We start from the raw sequence: 15,544 nt of genomic DNA on the forward strand, positions 1-15,544 counted from the left end.
CTCCCTCTTAAATGTAGAGATCAAAGTATTGGCTAAACTCCTCGTGAAAAGACTTGGGCAGGTCGTAACCACAGTAATACACCCAGATCAATCAGGCTTAATAGAAGCATAAGATTGAACCTCCAATGCTTATTCAGAGTGGTGGCTGATTTGCGAGACACTGCAGTTTCCAAGATTGTACTCTCCACAGACGCATGTAAGCCCTTTGACACCCTGGAATGGGATTATATGTATGCAGTGCTAGAGCGCTTAAGTTTTGGCCCCTCCATTCTGGGGTGGCTCTGCCTTCTGTATCAAGAATCCGAGGCCCGGGTGGGGGTCAATGAGGCAACATTGTGTATCTTCACACTACACCAGGAAACAAGACAGGGATGTTCGCTCTCCCTCTTGCTTTTCACCCTTGCATTAGAACCTTTGGCAGTGTGGATTAGGGGTGAACTGCTCGTTCGCTGGATCACCTGGGGAGAGCCCTGGAAGGAGCAGCTATCCTTATACATTAATATCCCATGACTAATGCAGATCCTCCACATCTTTGGGTCCTTATCAGGAGATACCATTAACTGGGAAAAGTCCCTTATATACCTAGTGATGGGGCCCCCCACCAACCCTTACAGTGGACTTACCGATGCCCATAGTGACTGTGGGATTTAAATACTTAGGTGTCTATATTACCAATAATGCATTAGCATTTGACCAATGAAACTTGATGCCGATTTTAGAACGATTCGAGGCTGATGTGCAACACTGGAACACCCTGCCGCTCTCTCTTTTGGGATGAGTGGCACTGTTCAAGATGATGGCACTGTCTCGGATGATATATGCTTTACAAAACACCCCATACCCAGTGCCCAAGGAATTTTTGTGCAAAGCAGAGGCCGCACTGCGACTATTGCTCTGGGGAACCAAAGCGCCTCATATAGCACTTCAGAAACTGACATGGGGAGTCTACGATGGTGGCACAGAACTTCCAGACATACAAAAGTACTATTAGGTTTCACAAATTACAGTGATCAATGACTGGGTATTCACCCCAAAGATGAACCAGCTGTGAGGATTGATAGACTTGTTTGGGGCAAAGAGGGCTACGAGGGAGCACTGTATAAGGCCAAGCTAGCTTGGACACCTCCCACACACACAAAAATGGTAGTATCTATATGGAGGGAGACAACTGCCTTGCTCGGTTGGAAAAACTGAATGTCTGAAAAAAGTCCTCTCTGGTCCAGTGATTTGTTATCAGAGGTGGGCAGCTTACAAGGCTTTGAAAAATGGAAGTTGATACATATCACTAAACTAGGAGCTGTATGGCAGGGAGATGCCCCCAAGACCATTACTGACATAACTGACCACTTTTAATTAGCGCATATGGAAAGCTATAAATATCTTCAACTCACACATGCCCTAGCAGCTCATATGCCAAAAGGCGCTGTTTTGGAGGAATATACCCCATTGGAAGATCGTATCCTCTCTGAAAGACTCGGCACCAAAGCTATATCGCTCATCAATAAAAAACTTATCAACAATGTCCCTGACGCTTAGCGAAAGCTCAGGGCAAAATGGGAGGCAGATTTTGGAAAATTTGAAGAGGGGGAATGGGAAGAGGCACTAGGAGCTCCCTGAGAAATAATCATCAAATCCGGTTTCAAACTAGTCCAATTGCGCACGCTACATTGCTCCTATTACTCCTGCACGGCGCAGCATGCCATAGGAAGATGCACTGACAAGGACTGCTTGAGGAGGTGTGGGGAGGAAAGGACGTTCCTTCATGTGGTCTGGGATTGTTCCCACATACAAAACTGTTGGACAACCATCTTAGACATCATGCAAGAAGTAACAGGGCAACAGCCAAATGTTGTGTGTTAGGCATTTGGGGTGACAAACCGCCAACACGATACAGTAAACTATGGTTAAGAGAAACATAGCCCGTGGTTGGGGGGCATCCAAACCACTGTGCTTGAGTGAATGGCAGCAAGATATGGACTGGTACATGGTGACTGAACAAACAATATATCAAAGTCGGGGATGCCCCAGAAAACAGGGAAAAATCTGGTCCACATGGGAACCTACAGAGGTTATGGGGTCGATTAAGATGCATTGGGAGTCACAAATATGTCTGAAGAATTAACAGGCTTAGAATTAGCTAAATACGATGCATTGTTCGAGTGTAACATTGAACCTCCGTAGCAATTGAACTGCTCTACTGATTATGCCTGTCATGAACCTTGAAACATGTCTGTTTACATTGTAGTTACGTAAAACGAATAAAATATTTTTTGTAAATGTTGCTGGAAAGTAAGCAAGTTGGAATGAGTTTTAAGATATAAAGGCATTTTGTTCCAAAAATGATAAGTGGAAAAGACAAAACTCCTACCACCCAGGAAACCTTCTTGATTTGTGGGACAACCACTAATCTAGAGGATGATCATAGCCATCTATTTGGAGAGTTTCATTTAAATGTACTTTTCAGGTACTTAGGCCCTGATCCATACAAGACAGAGCCTTACAGGCTATTCATTTCCTGATTGAAAGCCAGTGAAGATCAGCCAGAGCCTTGGAAACTGTTGAATACTTTGGTAACTTCTTTATTAAACGGCCGGTTGCATTCAGCAGCATTTGAAGTTTGTTTATAGACCGTTGTTTAATACCCAAGTAGAGAACATTGCAGTAATCTAACTGTGATAGAACTAAAGCAACCACAACTGACTTTTGCAGATTGAAAGGAATGAAGGGAAACACCTTCTTAAACTTCTCCCAAGTGTAGCAACGTGGCAGTATTATGTGGTATGACTGGGGAGTCTTACTACGTAATACTAGCACATTACCCAGTAGTGAACCTCAGGTTCACAGTAATAAACCTTAGCTCAGTCCTGGTAGTGTGGCAAACAACAGTAAGGCTACTTAGAGGAACATGTGTAAAGCTTTTCACAATACCAACATGAACGATAAGTAAATGATATGACTCAAAAGAAATTGGACACCAAATTAGAAACATAAAGCAGATTTTATATACATTTAGACACCAAAACAACCTTTTTAAGTTACACACAGCCAGAGTTATGAATTTGAGAAGCTTTGGAAAGTGGGGTACTTTCACTGTTTAAATAGCTCCTATTGAAGTCAATGGAGAAAATCAAAGTGTGCACTCTGGGGAACCCACCTGAACTGAGTGGCCCTAGACAAAACGTCAACAGTCAATTTCTTATTATGTTGTCTAGGAATGAATCCGAATTAATCCGAATTTATGAGGCTCACTACTCGCCTGTAAGGGTCCCAGGATGCGCATCCGGGTGCAGAGGTGCTTTGGCTGTCCTTGGTGCTGACGGTCCGTGGCCGCTGGAGCATTTCCATCACTTGGCAAACGGGTACTTGGGGGTGGACACACGCTCCACCCCTTTGAAAGTAGAGGTCTTTGGAGGGACAGGACCAGGAATCAACATTTGGAACTTCACAACCACGTTCAGGGGCACAAGGTGCAGAAGTGCCTTCTAGCTGTCAATCACGGGAACTGGTCATGCCACAACTGCTTTGCTGCTCCTCTCACGGTTACTCTCTTCAGAATGCAGAACCACAGGAGAGGGGTCTTTGACGACGTCGGTTTCTATGCTAGAGGGTCTGCTATGGAGTCGGTGACATCTGAGTGGCCGGCTGTTTCTGGACTGGTGACAAACAAGCCTTCATAGCTGCAAAGGTGGCCCACTGGTACTTCGTCACCTGGAGGTCGTCCTGCGGGGAGTAGAGGCTTGAAACCTGGCAGAGACCTCACTCCCACTCCTTGGATGCTAGACACCAAGGGGGTCATTCTGACCCTGGCGGCCGGTGACCGCCAGGGTCACCGACCACGGGAGCACCGCCAACAGGCTGGCGGTGCTCCCGAGGGCATTCTGACCGCGGCGGTTCAGCCGCGGTCAGAAAGGGTAAACCGGCGGTCTCCCGCCGGTTTACCGCTGCCCCAATGAATCCTCCATGGCGGCGGAGCGCGCTCCGCCGCCATGGGGATTCAGACACCCCCAATGGCATGGGCACTGCAGGGGCCCCCGTAAGAGGGCCCCGCAAAGTATTTCAGTGTCTGCTTTGCAGACACTGAAATACGCGACGGGTGCAACTGCACCCGTCGCACCCCTGCAACTACGCCGGCTCAATTCTGAGCCGGCGTCCTCGTTGCAGGGGCATTTCTGCTGGGCCGGCGGGCGCTCTTTTGGAGAGCGCCCGCCGGGCCAGCGGAAATGTCTGAATGGCCGCCGCGGTCTTTTGACCGCGGTGCGGTCATTCGGCGGCGGAACCTTGGCGGACGGCCTCCGCCGTCCGCCAAGGTCTGAATCACCCCCCAAGTTTCTTTAGGTTCACTCACACATAGCTTGTCAGGTCGCAGTTCTTTGACTTCAGACCAGCGTTTATTCCTGCAGTTTACAGGGGACTGGTACCACCAGTCAGGGGAGTCTTTCTTGCTTTTTCGGTGTCCACTGAGGTCCCTCCCCTCTTGCTGGGACCAATAAGCTTTCACCTCAGGCACATGTCGGTCACTGAGGATCAGGAGGACAGTGGCCAATGGGCTACTGGTCCCCATGGCTAGCCTGCCCCTGTAGTGACCACTTCCTATGGGAGGGGGTCACGTCCTACCCAGAATAAACTAAACCTAGGGTTGCCAAGGTGGCAGTACCCTTCCTTGTCTGCACAGACCCACTAGCCCACCCTAAAGGTGTGGCTAGCCTTTTGGGGGTGTATGCCTCCTGCATAGGTAATCTTCCCACCTGACGGGCTGGACAGGGCGGGCAGGGCTTTGTCCTCCACTGTGGGACAAGTAATAAAATTTCAAGGGCAGGGGAAGCCTTTGAGGCTCACCACCTTGATTACCTTTTCACACTAGCCAGCCTGGGAGGGAGGAGGTGTCACCTCCTGCCTGCCCAGGCCCTTTGTCTCCATCCTATGGATGTGCTAGCACAACCAGCAGGAGGGTAGACTCTTGTCTGTGGTGACAGAGGCTTGAGAGAGCCCACCAAAAACAGCAGAGAGCTTGGTAACTTGATGGGAAACCTCTAAGGGTGGCACCTGGGCACATGCTAGTTAATACGAGCATGGGCATCATGTTCAGGGTTAAAAAGCAAGATGTTTGATATCAAACATGGGGGAAATCGGCCTGGCCATCACAGAGCTGGACATCTGGGAACTGCCCAGAATCCAGTCCATGTTATCCTATGGATCGCTTGTTACTTGTAGCATTACATTTTAAATACTATCACGGGGTCATATATGCTCATGCATACATGTCCTCACTCATATTATACAGTGCACCCTGCCTCCTGGGCTATAGGAGGCCTGCCTTAGTGATGACTGATCTGTACTATGGGCAGTAAAGGGAATCTGCCTGCACATGGTGTGGGGAAGTCACACTCAAGCAGCAGGCTGCTCATGCAGGCTGACATGGCAGCTCTGCGGTCTCACTTTTACTTGGGCCAGTCGACATACAGTTTAAGGGAAAGAGCATAAGTACTGAGGTCTATTACAACCCAAAGGAACACATTTTAGCAACCTTAGAATAACAACAGATTGAGGGAAAACAACAAAAATGTCTACCATTATGCCTTGCAGATAGCATGCAGCACCTTGATGCTCATTCATAATGCACTGAGGTATAGTATAACAGGCAGAGAGCAGGCAGTTGCTGAAGAGAGAGGACGTTAGGGGTTGTTGGGCTGGATTTAATAAACCAGTTACAATCTCTACTAGTGTCTTGGCATCTTAAAAGTGGTGAAGAGGATGGGATCTTTCATTTCTGGACGCTTTATATGAAAAGGAAACCTGGAGTGTGCTTACTGAAGAAAAAGAAAGGACTGGAAAAACATGTGGTTCTCTGCTCAGTACAGGAGAGAGTAAAGAGATTTAAAAAGACTTTACTGCTTGAGGAAGCATCATGGACATAAGAGTGGTGAGTTAACAGAGTTTTTGACCGTTCTGCCAAGGTGTGGAAGTCACTGTGAGAGTGTCTATCAGTCAAAGCAGGACGGAGCTTTAAGGCTGAACTTAGTGGTTGGCCCTTATTTATGTTCAATTCCGTGTGTGCGTGCCACTTACCAGAAGCAGACATCGAGCCTCGGTGGCGTGAGGTATTGGGGCTGAGACTCGCATATATGCATGTCTGGAGACTGACTTGCGAAGGATCCTGGAACAACATGGCATTGACACAGTGTTACCAATATTATTGCTGTGTGAAGCTGAAGTTGTACACCACGCTGTGTATCACCATATTTCGCTGGGTGTGGTGGTGTTTTCAAGCAACCATGTTTCATTCAGTTATTTTGCATGATCTGCACATCTCCCAGCAACCGTTCTTAGCGGAGCGAATAAGTGAATCTGCATGGAGCGAATCATCTATTGAGTATTACAGGAAGCATGAAGGCAATATCGTAGCCGAGCACAGCCTTGGACCTAGGAAAAATTACTTTTTATAATGGAACTGTCAGACGATTCATGGAAATTCTGCATATAGAACGACGGTGATGACTTCATTTAATTTGTTGTACACGCTTGCAGTATGTTAAATGTATGATATTAATTGACATTGGTGCGAACAATGCATAAAAAAATTTGTGCTGGGTTCAAGCATTAGGCAGCATATAGCTATTTATACATTCAGGCAGATGGTTTTATTGTGAAATTTAGCTTTGTTTACTAACTCGATTCCATACCAATCCACCCAAAATTTGCCAATGACGAGAACACAGCTGTAGAAGAGTGTACTAGGTATAAGCTGAAAGTATTAAGCAACACGTGCTGTTTACACTTTGAATGCTAATAGCCTTATGTAAAATGTGGTTGGGTATTTGTGACTAACGCAATCCTAAACTAGTATGGATTCCTCATCGATAGCTGCTCCCCCTAAATTGTGAGTCTTTCAAAATGTATATGGAACAAAACTTGGAAGGGGGGACTTTTGCAGCAGCATGTAAATTAGCATTATTAAACACAATTTAGGTGTTGAGGGGAGGAAGGTTTCGAAAACATTACCTAAACTTACACGTGCTAATTCACCAATTAAGGAGGGCAAAGGTGAAGAAGGGTTAGAATCACAGGAAGTTGCCACAGATGTTTATGTCGATGCCATGAAAGCTGTAGAGGACAATTATAGGAAGAAAACTAGTATAGTTGTAGAAAGACACATTATTTTCCAGAGCTCAATTGCCAGGGGAGACTGTGGAACAGTATGTCTCAGTTCTAAGAACATTAGGTGCTACCTGTAAGATTAGAGATTTACACAAATAAATAATAAGATATCAATCCATAAACAGAACCAGTAATGTCAAAATTTAAGAGAGCAGACACTCTCAACCGTGGAGGACAGAAACATGTCTGTTGGTGGCAGGCTGGTTAAGGCTGGTCAACCAGCACACCAGTAGTTGGTAGTTTTTTCAGGAGGCACCTTTAAGGTGCCCCCTGGGTGAATGTATTGATACATTCATTGCTGGAATCAGGGTTTATCAATACAAGATGTTTGATACCAAACATCTCTCTTTTCAGTGAAGCCATCATGTAGCTAAGGAACTCGTACTGACCAGTGCACAACACATACTTAAAATACGTTACCGGATCACTTATTATGTCTCAGAATCGGCAAAGACAAGGCAGGGGCTCATCTGCTCTTGCAGATATGTCCACACATGTAATATAATGCACCCTGGCTTATGGCTGTAAGGCCTGCTGTAGAGGTGACTTACATATATTGCATGTGGTGTTTGGGAGCATGGCACACAGGCTATGTGCCATATTGTGTTTTCACTTTAAGCTGCACCAAGATATGCAGCCTGCAATGGCAGTCTGCCTGAGCTAAGTGAGGGTTCCTTAAGGGTGGCACAATGCATGCTGCAGCCCATGGGGACCCTCTTTGGTACCCATGCCCTAGGTACCTGTGGTACCATTTGCTAGGGACACATATGGGTGCCAAATTGTTAGAAATGGGGTCTTTGGTTACAGTCAGGTTACCCCCTGTTCAAGCAAGGACCCTCACTCTAGTCAGGGTAAAAGAGAATCACCCTCAGCTAACCCCTGCTTACCCCCTTGGTAGCTTGGCAGAGCAGTAGGCTTAACTTCAGAGTGCTAGGTGTAAAGTATTTGTACCAACACACACAGTAACTTAGTGAAAACACTACAAAATGACAACACCAGTTTAGAAAAATAGGAAATATTTATCTAAACAAAACAAGACCAAAACGACAAAAATCCAACATACACAAGTCAAGTTATGAATTTTTAAAGATTAAACTAAAAAAATTGCGCTTAGAAACAAAAATGCTTCGATGAGGTGTTAACACGGCGTCGTGACGGAGTCGTTCCCCACAAGCAGACACCAGCGGCGCCGGACACGGAGTCGCGTAGACCCCCAAGTACAGTACCTTTGGTGAAGAGTGAAAACAAGCCGATGCCCGAAGTCGGGGAACCCGGCGTCTGTGCGAAATGTTGAATCCGCGCACTTCGAGTGGCGTTGGTCACGACGTGGTGCGGCGACTTCCACAGAGTCGCAGACTTCAGCGAGGCTGCAGCGGCGTCGGGCCTGCGAAGAGCGTCGCGTGCAGGCGGCGTCACCGGATTCAGCAGCGGCGTCGGTCCGAAGTCGTCCGAAGTCGATATCCTTGGATTTCCACCAGCTTTCCTTACAAGGGCCCAGGGACTGGATAAGGCACCACTTGTCAGAGCAGGAGTCTCTCCAGAGACTCCAGGTGCTGGCAGAGAGAAGTCTTTGCTGTCCCTGAGACTTCAAACAACAGGAGGCAAGCTCTAAATCAAGCCCTTAGAGATTTCTTCACAAGATGGAAGGGACACAAAGTCCAGTCTTTGCCCTCTTACTCTGGCAGAAGCAGCACTGTAGGAAAGCTCCACAAAGCACAGTCACAGGCAGGGCAGCACTTCTTCCTCAGCTATTCAGCTCTTCTCCAGGCAGAGGTTCCTCTTGGTTCCAGAAGTGTTTCTAAAGTCTGTGGTTTTGGGTGCCTTTCTTATACCCAGTTTCTCCTTTGAAGTAGGCCTACTTCAAAGTAAAGTCTCTTTGGAATGTGAAATCCTGCCTTGCCCAGACCAGGCCCCAGACACTCACCAGGGGGTCGGAGACTGAATTGTGTGAGGGCAGGCACAGCCCTTTCAGGTGCGAGTGACCACTCCTCCCCTCCCTCCTAGCACAGATGGCTCATCAGGATATGCGGGCTACACCCCAGCTCCCTTTGTGTCACTGTGTAGTGTGAGGTGCAACCAGCCCAACTGTCAAACTGACCCAGACAGGGAATCCACAAACAGGCAGAGTCACAGAAATGGTATAAGAAAGAAAATGCTCACTTTCTAAAAGTGGCATTTTCAAACGTACAATCTTAAAATCAACTTTACTAAAAGATGTATTTTTAAATTGTGAGCTCAGAGACCCCAAACTCCACATGTCCATCCACTCCCAAAGGGAATCTACACTTTAATCAGATTTAAAGGCAGCCCCCATGTTAACCTATGAGAGGGACATGCCTTGCAACAGCGAAAAACGAATTTAGCAATATTTCACTGTCAGGACATATAAAACACATTACTATATGTCCTACCTTAACCATACACTGCACCCTGCCCTTGGGGCTACCTAGAGCCTACCTTAGGGGTGTCTGACATGTAAGAAAAGGGAAGGTTTAGGCCTGACAAGGGGGTACACTTGCCAAGTCGAATTTACAGGTAAAACTGCACACACAGACACTACAATGGCAGGTCTGAGTCATGATTACAGAGCTACTTATGTGGGTGGCACAACCAGTGCTGCAGGCCCACTAGTAGCATTTGATTTACAGGCCCTGGCACCCCTAGTGCACTTTACTAGGGACTTACTAGTAAATCAAATATGCCAATCATGGATAAACCAATCACATACACATTTTGTAAAAGGAGCACTTGCACTTTAGCACTGGTTAGCAGTGGTAAAGTGCCCAGAGTAACAAAAACAGCAAAATCAGAGTACAGCACACATCAACAACCTGGGGAACAGAGGCATAAAGAGACCACGCCAAGGATGAAAAGTCTAACACAAATGTATTGCCAAATGGGGGTCAACTGTATAGTGTTAGGAAAAGAGGTCTGGCGATGGGGATCCAGATAGCAGACACCCAGTGCACTTTGTCAAAACTGCATCAAATACCAGGCAAAAAGCGGGGGTGACCATGTCAAAAAGGGGTACTTTCCTACAGCCTTGTCTCCTCATCCTGACTGACACAATTACAGTGGTTCCGATCTCTTTGGATATAATAGAGCACAGCTCATCCAGATGAGTTCCTCAAGGCCTGAGGCAATCTACATATTCAACATAACTCCATCTTCAACTTCTACATGAAGCCAGCCTCTAGGAGTTCTCTAGAAGTCCCATCTACCTTTTGCCTTCTCAATCCCGCATTCACACCACCATCCCCATATTCCAACTATCCATTAACTGTTACAGCAAGTAGGCTCACCCATGTGTCATGTTTGCGTGGGTTACAAAGGCTTTCATCAAGGCATACTAAGTGCAGCATAAAGAAAGGCTTACTGGGCTGTAAAGAGAAACCCTGCCCAACATTCCTTGAACGAATGTGTCTGTCCCATGGAGTTAACACAAAGTAAGCCCTTTACCCAGGCATAGCTCAAAATATCAGTATCACCCCACAATGCCAACAAGAGACACACATGTTAGGGTAGAGCAGCTGCCTTCCAGTGCCTACATTGTCTCAAGGCTTGGCTCTAAATGCATTTCACCTCTAAGAGACACTCTCAGTCGTTGATGGGTCATAGTTCAAGCACTCAGAGTAGACTACGGTTACCGATCAACATGCAGCTTCTTCTCAAGTCTGCCTCACTCCATTACAGATCTATTGACAAAGCATAGAGCAAGGTCTTTCCAAAGATGGAAATAGTACTGGAATCAGCCTCAGTGGCAAAGTATGAATAGATGCATATTATCATCAAAGGAATACTGTAAGAACATAAAAATACCTTAATTTATTAAATCAAAGAGGTTTCCATTGGTGGCAAAGATGCTTTATCTTTTCAGAGTAAACCATGTCAGCAACAATAAAATAAAATGTAGCTACATCTTAGCTTCTTCTCAAATGAACCAACCGTAACTAACTGGAACTGATTAAATGGGTGAAGATTTGTGACCACTAAGGTTGCTGCTTAAGGAACTTATGCAAACAGAATGCTGTTCCCAATATATTAAGATAACAACAACAGAAAAAGTGCTCTTAGTTTGCTTTCCCTTATTTCTCTGCAGGCACTGTGTCAGAAAAGCTCCCCTTACCTATCAGAAGGCAGCAACCGGAGAGACTTTAATCGGCCAATTGTGTCGACATGAACTCTGATGATTCCGTTCTCCATAATTATGGAAGAGTCAGACTAGAGACAAGCAGATAACAGACGTAAATGTGAAATTTGCTCTGTTCACTATTAAGCAGATAAAACATACATATCACACACAAATGTACTTCATATACCTTACTCCTTACGAGTCAACATTAATGGCTCTGATGAGCATTCGCCCATCATCAATTCAAGTTCCACGCCATAAAAAATGAAATTGGATCACTTTTTAACTCATAATGAGTGTGAAATTGTACCTTAGAGCCAAAGAACCATAACCCTCAGCATCTTCTACCAAAGTTTTAAAATTCACACTAGATATTATCTTATGGTTATTGAGCAATGATATTGCGTCTCTAAAGTGCCTCTTAGATGCACATATAAAGAAGCAAAAGAACAGAATCTAGAAGCTTAAGCACAATTGGAAATGTCAATAGCATTTTGTGGCTCCTCGCCATTTTCAGCCATTTCAGAAAAAATTGCTTTCACTCGGTCATTGGAATGGGTCTTTGCAGAAAGATACCAGCTCAAACAACATTCTGTTGTTGGCGAAAACTTTATCAGTGTGCAGATGTTGGTAGTGATGATTAAAGTCTCTTAATCCAGCAAGGTGGAAGAGAAATGCCTTTGTCTGTCACTCACCTGCCTGATGACTGTTACAGAATGTGATGGGCGGAGGGATGACGTCAAGGACGTATAGCCCATGCTTGGCACTGTCACTAGGACTGCAATGAACAGAGAGAGATTATAGACAGATTGTCTGCTTTATGGCATCCACATATAGAACATAGTTAATGATTGCCACAATCTGGATTACACATAAAAGTACGTTTCAGAAGATCAGACAAGAAGCCAATGCCAGCCAAAGTTAATACGATTAAAGAATAAAAAAGAAACTGCACCAATTGCACGTATGCTGTCTCTTATTTCCAAAGAGATCTGTTAAATTTGGGAATCAATATTCCCTTTATGAAAACGTTTGCCTTAACTGAGCATGACAGTACTTTTGGAAATAACTTATCTCACTATTAAAAGAATATATAAGCATATATTTATTTCACAAATACTGATTTGTATTTTTGTATTAGCATGCTCACTCAAATGTCATTTATTTTAAATTCAGCTCTTATTGGCTGACATGTTTGTAAACTATTACAATCTCTTCTTTATTAGTAACAAAGATACTATCCTTCATTGTTCACAAACAAACTTCAAATGTTCAAAGAACATAGTGAAGCAGGCAAACGTGTTAGCAGTACTTAGTGGTGCCTAAAGTAACAGGTGCCACCTCGTGAGTACAAGTCTTAATCAGAAGAAGTGAGTAAGTAGTCATACCTAGGCTAGTCCCTCCTCCAGATTCATCCAAGGACACCACTTCTGTTCGCTCCCAGGACATTGTGTTAAAAGCAATAACACCTTTATTGAGTGCAGGTTGAGCTGAGTGTAAATCACATAGCAGAGCTTGTAGAGCCTCACTTAGGAGCTGAGCAGCTCCATTTCGAATATCTGCACAGAAATGTAAATGTAAGTTATAATCACATTTGCCTACTTGTACCATCAACATTTGAGAGACCTAGAATGAGTCTTCCGAATTCTAATGTACCAGAACCTGCCACATTTCCCACTTGGAGCACCGTTAGCAATTCCAATCTTAACATGTCTGCCCTTGTCATACCAATAAGCACTAAGACTAAAATGTCCAGCCTTATTGCATTAAAGAATATGTTACTTAAATCTGGTAAGGCTCCTTGAGGAGATAATCTACAGAAACACGGATTTTTCACCTTTTGTAATAACCCCATGTGCCGAACAACATCCAGAGAAACCTAACAGGTCTCTTGACATGCTGATAGATTGTGCTACCTAGCGCCACATCACCCCAGAAATGAGGAAGCGAGAGCCACTTATAAGAGCCACACCTGCTCAAAAAGATGCATAGAGCAATCATGATCAGTGTACATACCCCATTCTTGACCCTGTTGCGCCAATATCTAATTATCAAGGAAATAGGGTGTATTATTTGGTGTGGGAGTGCAACCTCGCCTTGCAATACACTTATCATCCCCATCATGACCCTTGGGTTTTGTCTGTCAAGCCCTCAGCTTAATCCTGAGTAGCTGTGGCACTGAACAGCAAGGCTTACATAGAGGAACAAGTGTTAAGCATTTAAACAACACGAAAACAACTGAAGAAGAAATCGACAAAATACACAAGAAATCCAACATCAATTTATAAAAAAAAGAAAAAAAGAGGTTTTATTTTACAACAATTTAGACACTAGAACGAAAAAGATCCACTGGAAGGTTCGGAGATAGAGGATTTTACAAGAAATAATGAATCAGTGCAATTTCACTCAACCCCTAACTAGCCTTGGCAAAGTCAACGAATTGGATAATTAGAAACAGAAAACTCAGGCAAGTGTCAATGCCGTTGGCTACAGTTTTTCGGAGCGACCAACTCAAGTAGGGAGCTACTGTGGGGGACCACCAAGGTCCTCAAGAACAGTTACCTTCACAGGAGAAGCAGTCCTTCAAAAGTTCCAGGTACCTTATCCATGCTGCAATAGATACTTATGGAGTGGTCATGATGCAAGGGATGAAGGATGCTGACAATTCTCTAAGGATGCTTTGAATGTGACAAATTCAACAGGAATCTTCCTGCAGGAATTCCTCGGTAAGTGAAGATGGTGAGGTAGTCCTAGTTGCAGGATAGACGTCCCAGGAAGCCCTCCCTAGTCTGGCCGAAGTCCAGTTGCACTGGACTTTCACTCACCCATTGTCAAGGACACAGTTGAATCTTTCCTGGGTCTATAACTTTCCTTCTGAGGATCCTTGCAACTCTCTGACAGCACTCCCGGGCTCAGCAAAATAGGGTGCAACTCTGTATGTTGGGTCTCGGTCCTTGGTGCTGCACGGCGGACGTGGTAGTGACTTGAAGACTTTGGACTACCAACTTGCCCCAGAAGGCTTCTTCAGCTGATGCGTCCCTGTGCTGCGAACAGGAGGCCAATCAGCTGGCCCTTGAAATTCTCTTGGCTCAACTGGCTTCTGGAGACAGCTTCTCCCTGAACAGGACACAGCAGGCACTGTCCTCTTCGCTAGCAACCAGGTGCAGTCCTCATCAATGCAGCCTCTCTTTGCTGGTCCCTCAGTGCAGCAGGGCAGTACTTTTTTGGTCCGTCTTCAAAGTCGGCCGAGATCTGAGTTCTGTGTGCTAGGGTTGCCCTATTTATCTTCAGAAAATGCCATCAGGGTAGGATGCAGTTGGTAGCCAATGGGTTACCAGTTTCCTTCTCTCCTAATCACCACTTTCTGGGGAGTGTGGTATCTTGCTAACCCACGATGCACCATTCTGCCCACTCCCAAGATGGGGAGACCCCTCTCTCAACACTCAGAGCTCTCTAGCCCACCCCAGAGTTGTGGCTACCAAGGGGCTACACATCCCTGGAAAAAATGGTTTGACAAATGATTTCTACTCTCCTGTCCCCAGTGCCAGCCTGCCTGCCTAAGTGATGAGGCAGCCTCTCTACCAAGTGTTATCCATTTGCCCTTCAAAGGCAGCTTCTCCTTTGAAGCTTGTCTTTTGGGCTAACACCCATGTGGCTTCCTGAAGGAGGAAGGTAAAACATCTCTCCAATGCAGGCTCCTATTGTGTCCTTTCCTGGGAGTTGTTAGAATGCCTCCCAAGGAGGGCATAAAGCTGTCTTCAGAACAAGCCCCATGCACATCAGTAAATGGGCAGTGAAAACCTTGGGCGACTAAAGTGGCAACTTCTAAAGTTGCACTTTTCCCACCAGTGACATTAAATTTGATTTAGCCATTAGGTCATATTTAATGCACTGATTCTTTCGCCACCAAACATTTCAAGTCTTAGTAGTTTAATTCAGAAGTTAGCAGGGCTGGGTGCAAGCTTGTAACTCTCTGCTTGCCAAAGGGAACACTAGCATTTCCACAGTAAGTATGACAATTTAGTGTTTTTAATGCTGGAACATGAAAAAGTACATGTTCCAATTTCTAACATACAGCACCCTGCCTTGGGGCACGTTAGGCCTGTCATAGAGGTGACTTACATAGATTAAAAAGCGAGGTTTGGGCTTTGCCAGTACTTTAAATGGTAACGTTTAGTTAGCAGTTTTAAATTGCCCTTCCAGTCTGCAGAGGTAGACTGGGAGCTCTTTATTACCTTGTCCCACTCAGGGTGGCAC

At 45.3% G+C, this 15,544-nt stretch overlaps 1 protein-coding gene across 1 annotated transcript in view; it reads right to left on the reverse strand.

Annotated features, from left to right (window-relative positions):
* Window positions 1-15,544, reverse strand: part of MAN2C1 (mannosidase alpha class 2C member 1) — a 290,720-nt gene that overhangs the window by 126,051 nt on the left and 149,125 nt on the right. The window contains exons 16-18 of the mRNA XM_069222163.1: window positions 12,676-12,846; window positions 11,983-12,065; window positions 11,282-11,376 (exon numbers count right to left, since the gene is read on the reverse strand). Coding sequence (XP_069078264.1) covers window positions 11,282-11,376; window positions 11,983-12,065; window positions 12,676-12,846 — 349 coding nt within the window. The remainder of the gene's footprint in view (window positions 1-11,281; window positions 11,377-11,982; window positions 12,066-12,675; window positions 12,847-15,544) is intronic.

Source organism: Pleurodeles waltl, chromosome 3_1 (assembly GCF_031143425.1).
Source record: "Pleurodeles waltl isolate 20211129_DDA chromosome 3_1, aPleWal1.hap1.20221129, whole genome shotgun sequence".
In the NCBI taxonomy this organism is placed as follows: domain Eukaryota; kingdom Metazoa; phylum Chordata; class Amphibia; order Caudata; family Salamandridae; genus Pleurodeles; species Pleurodeles waltl.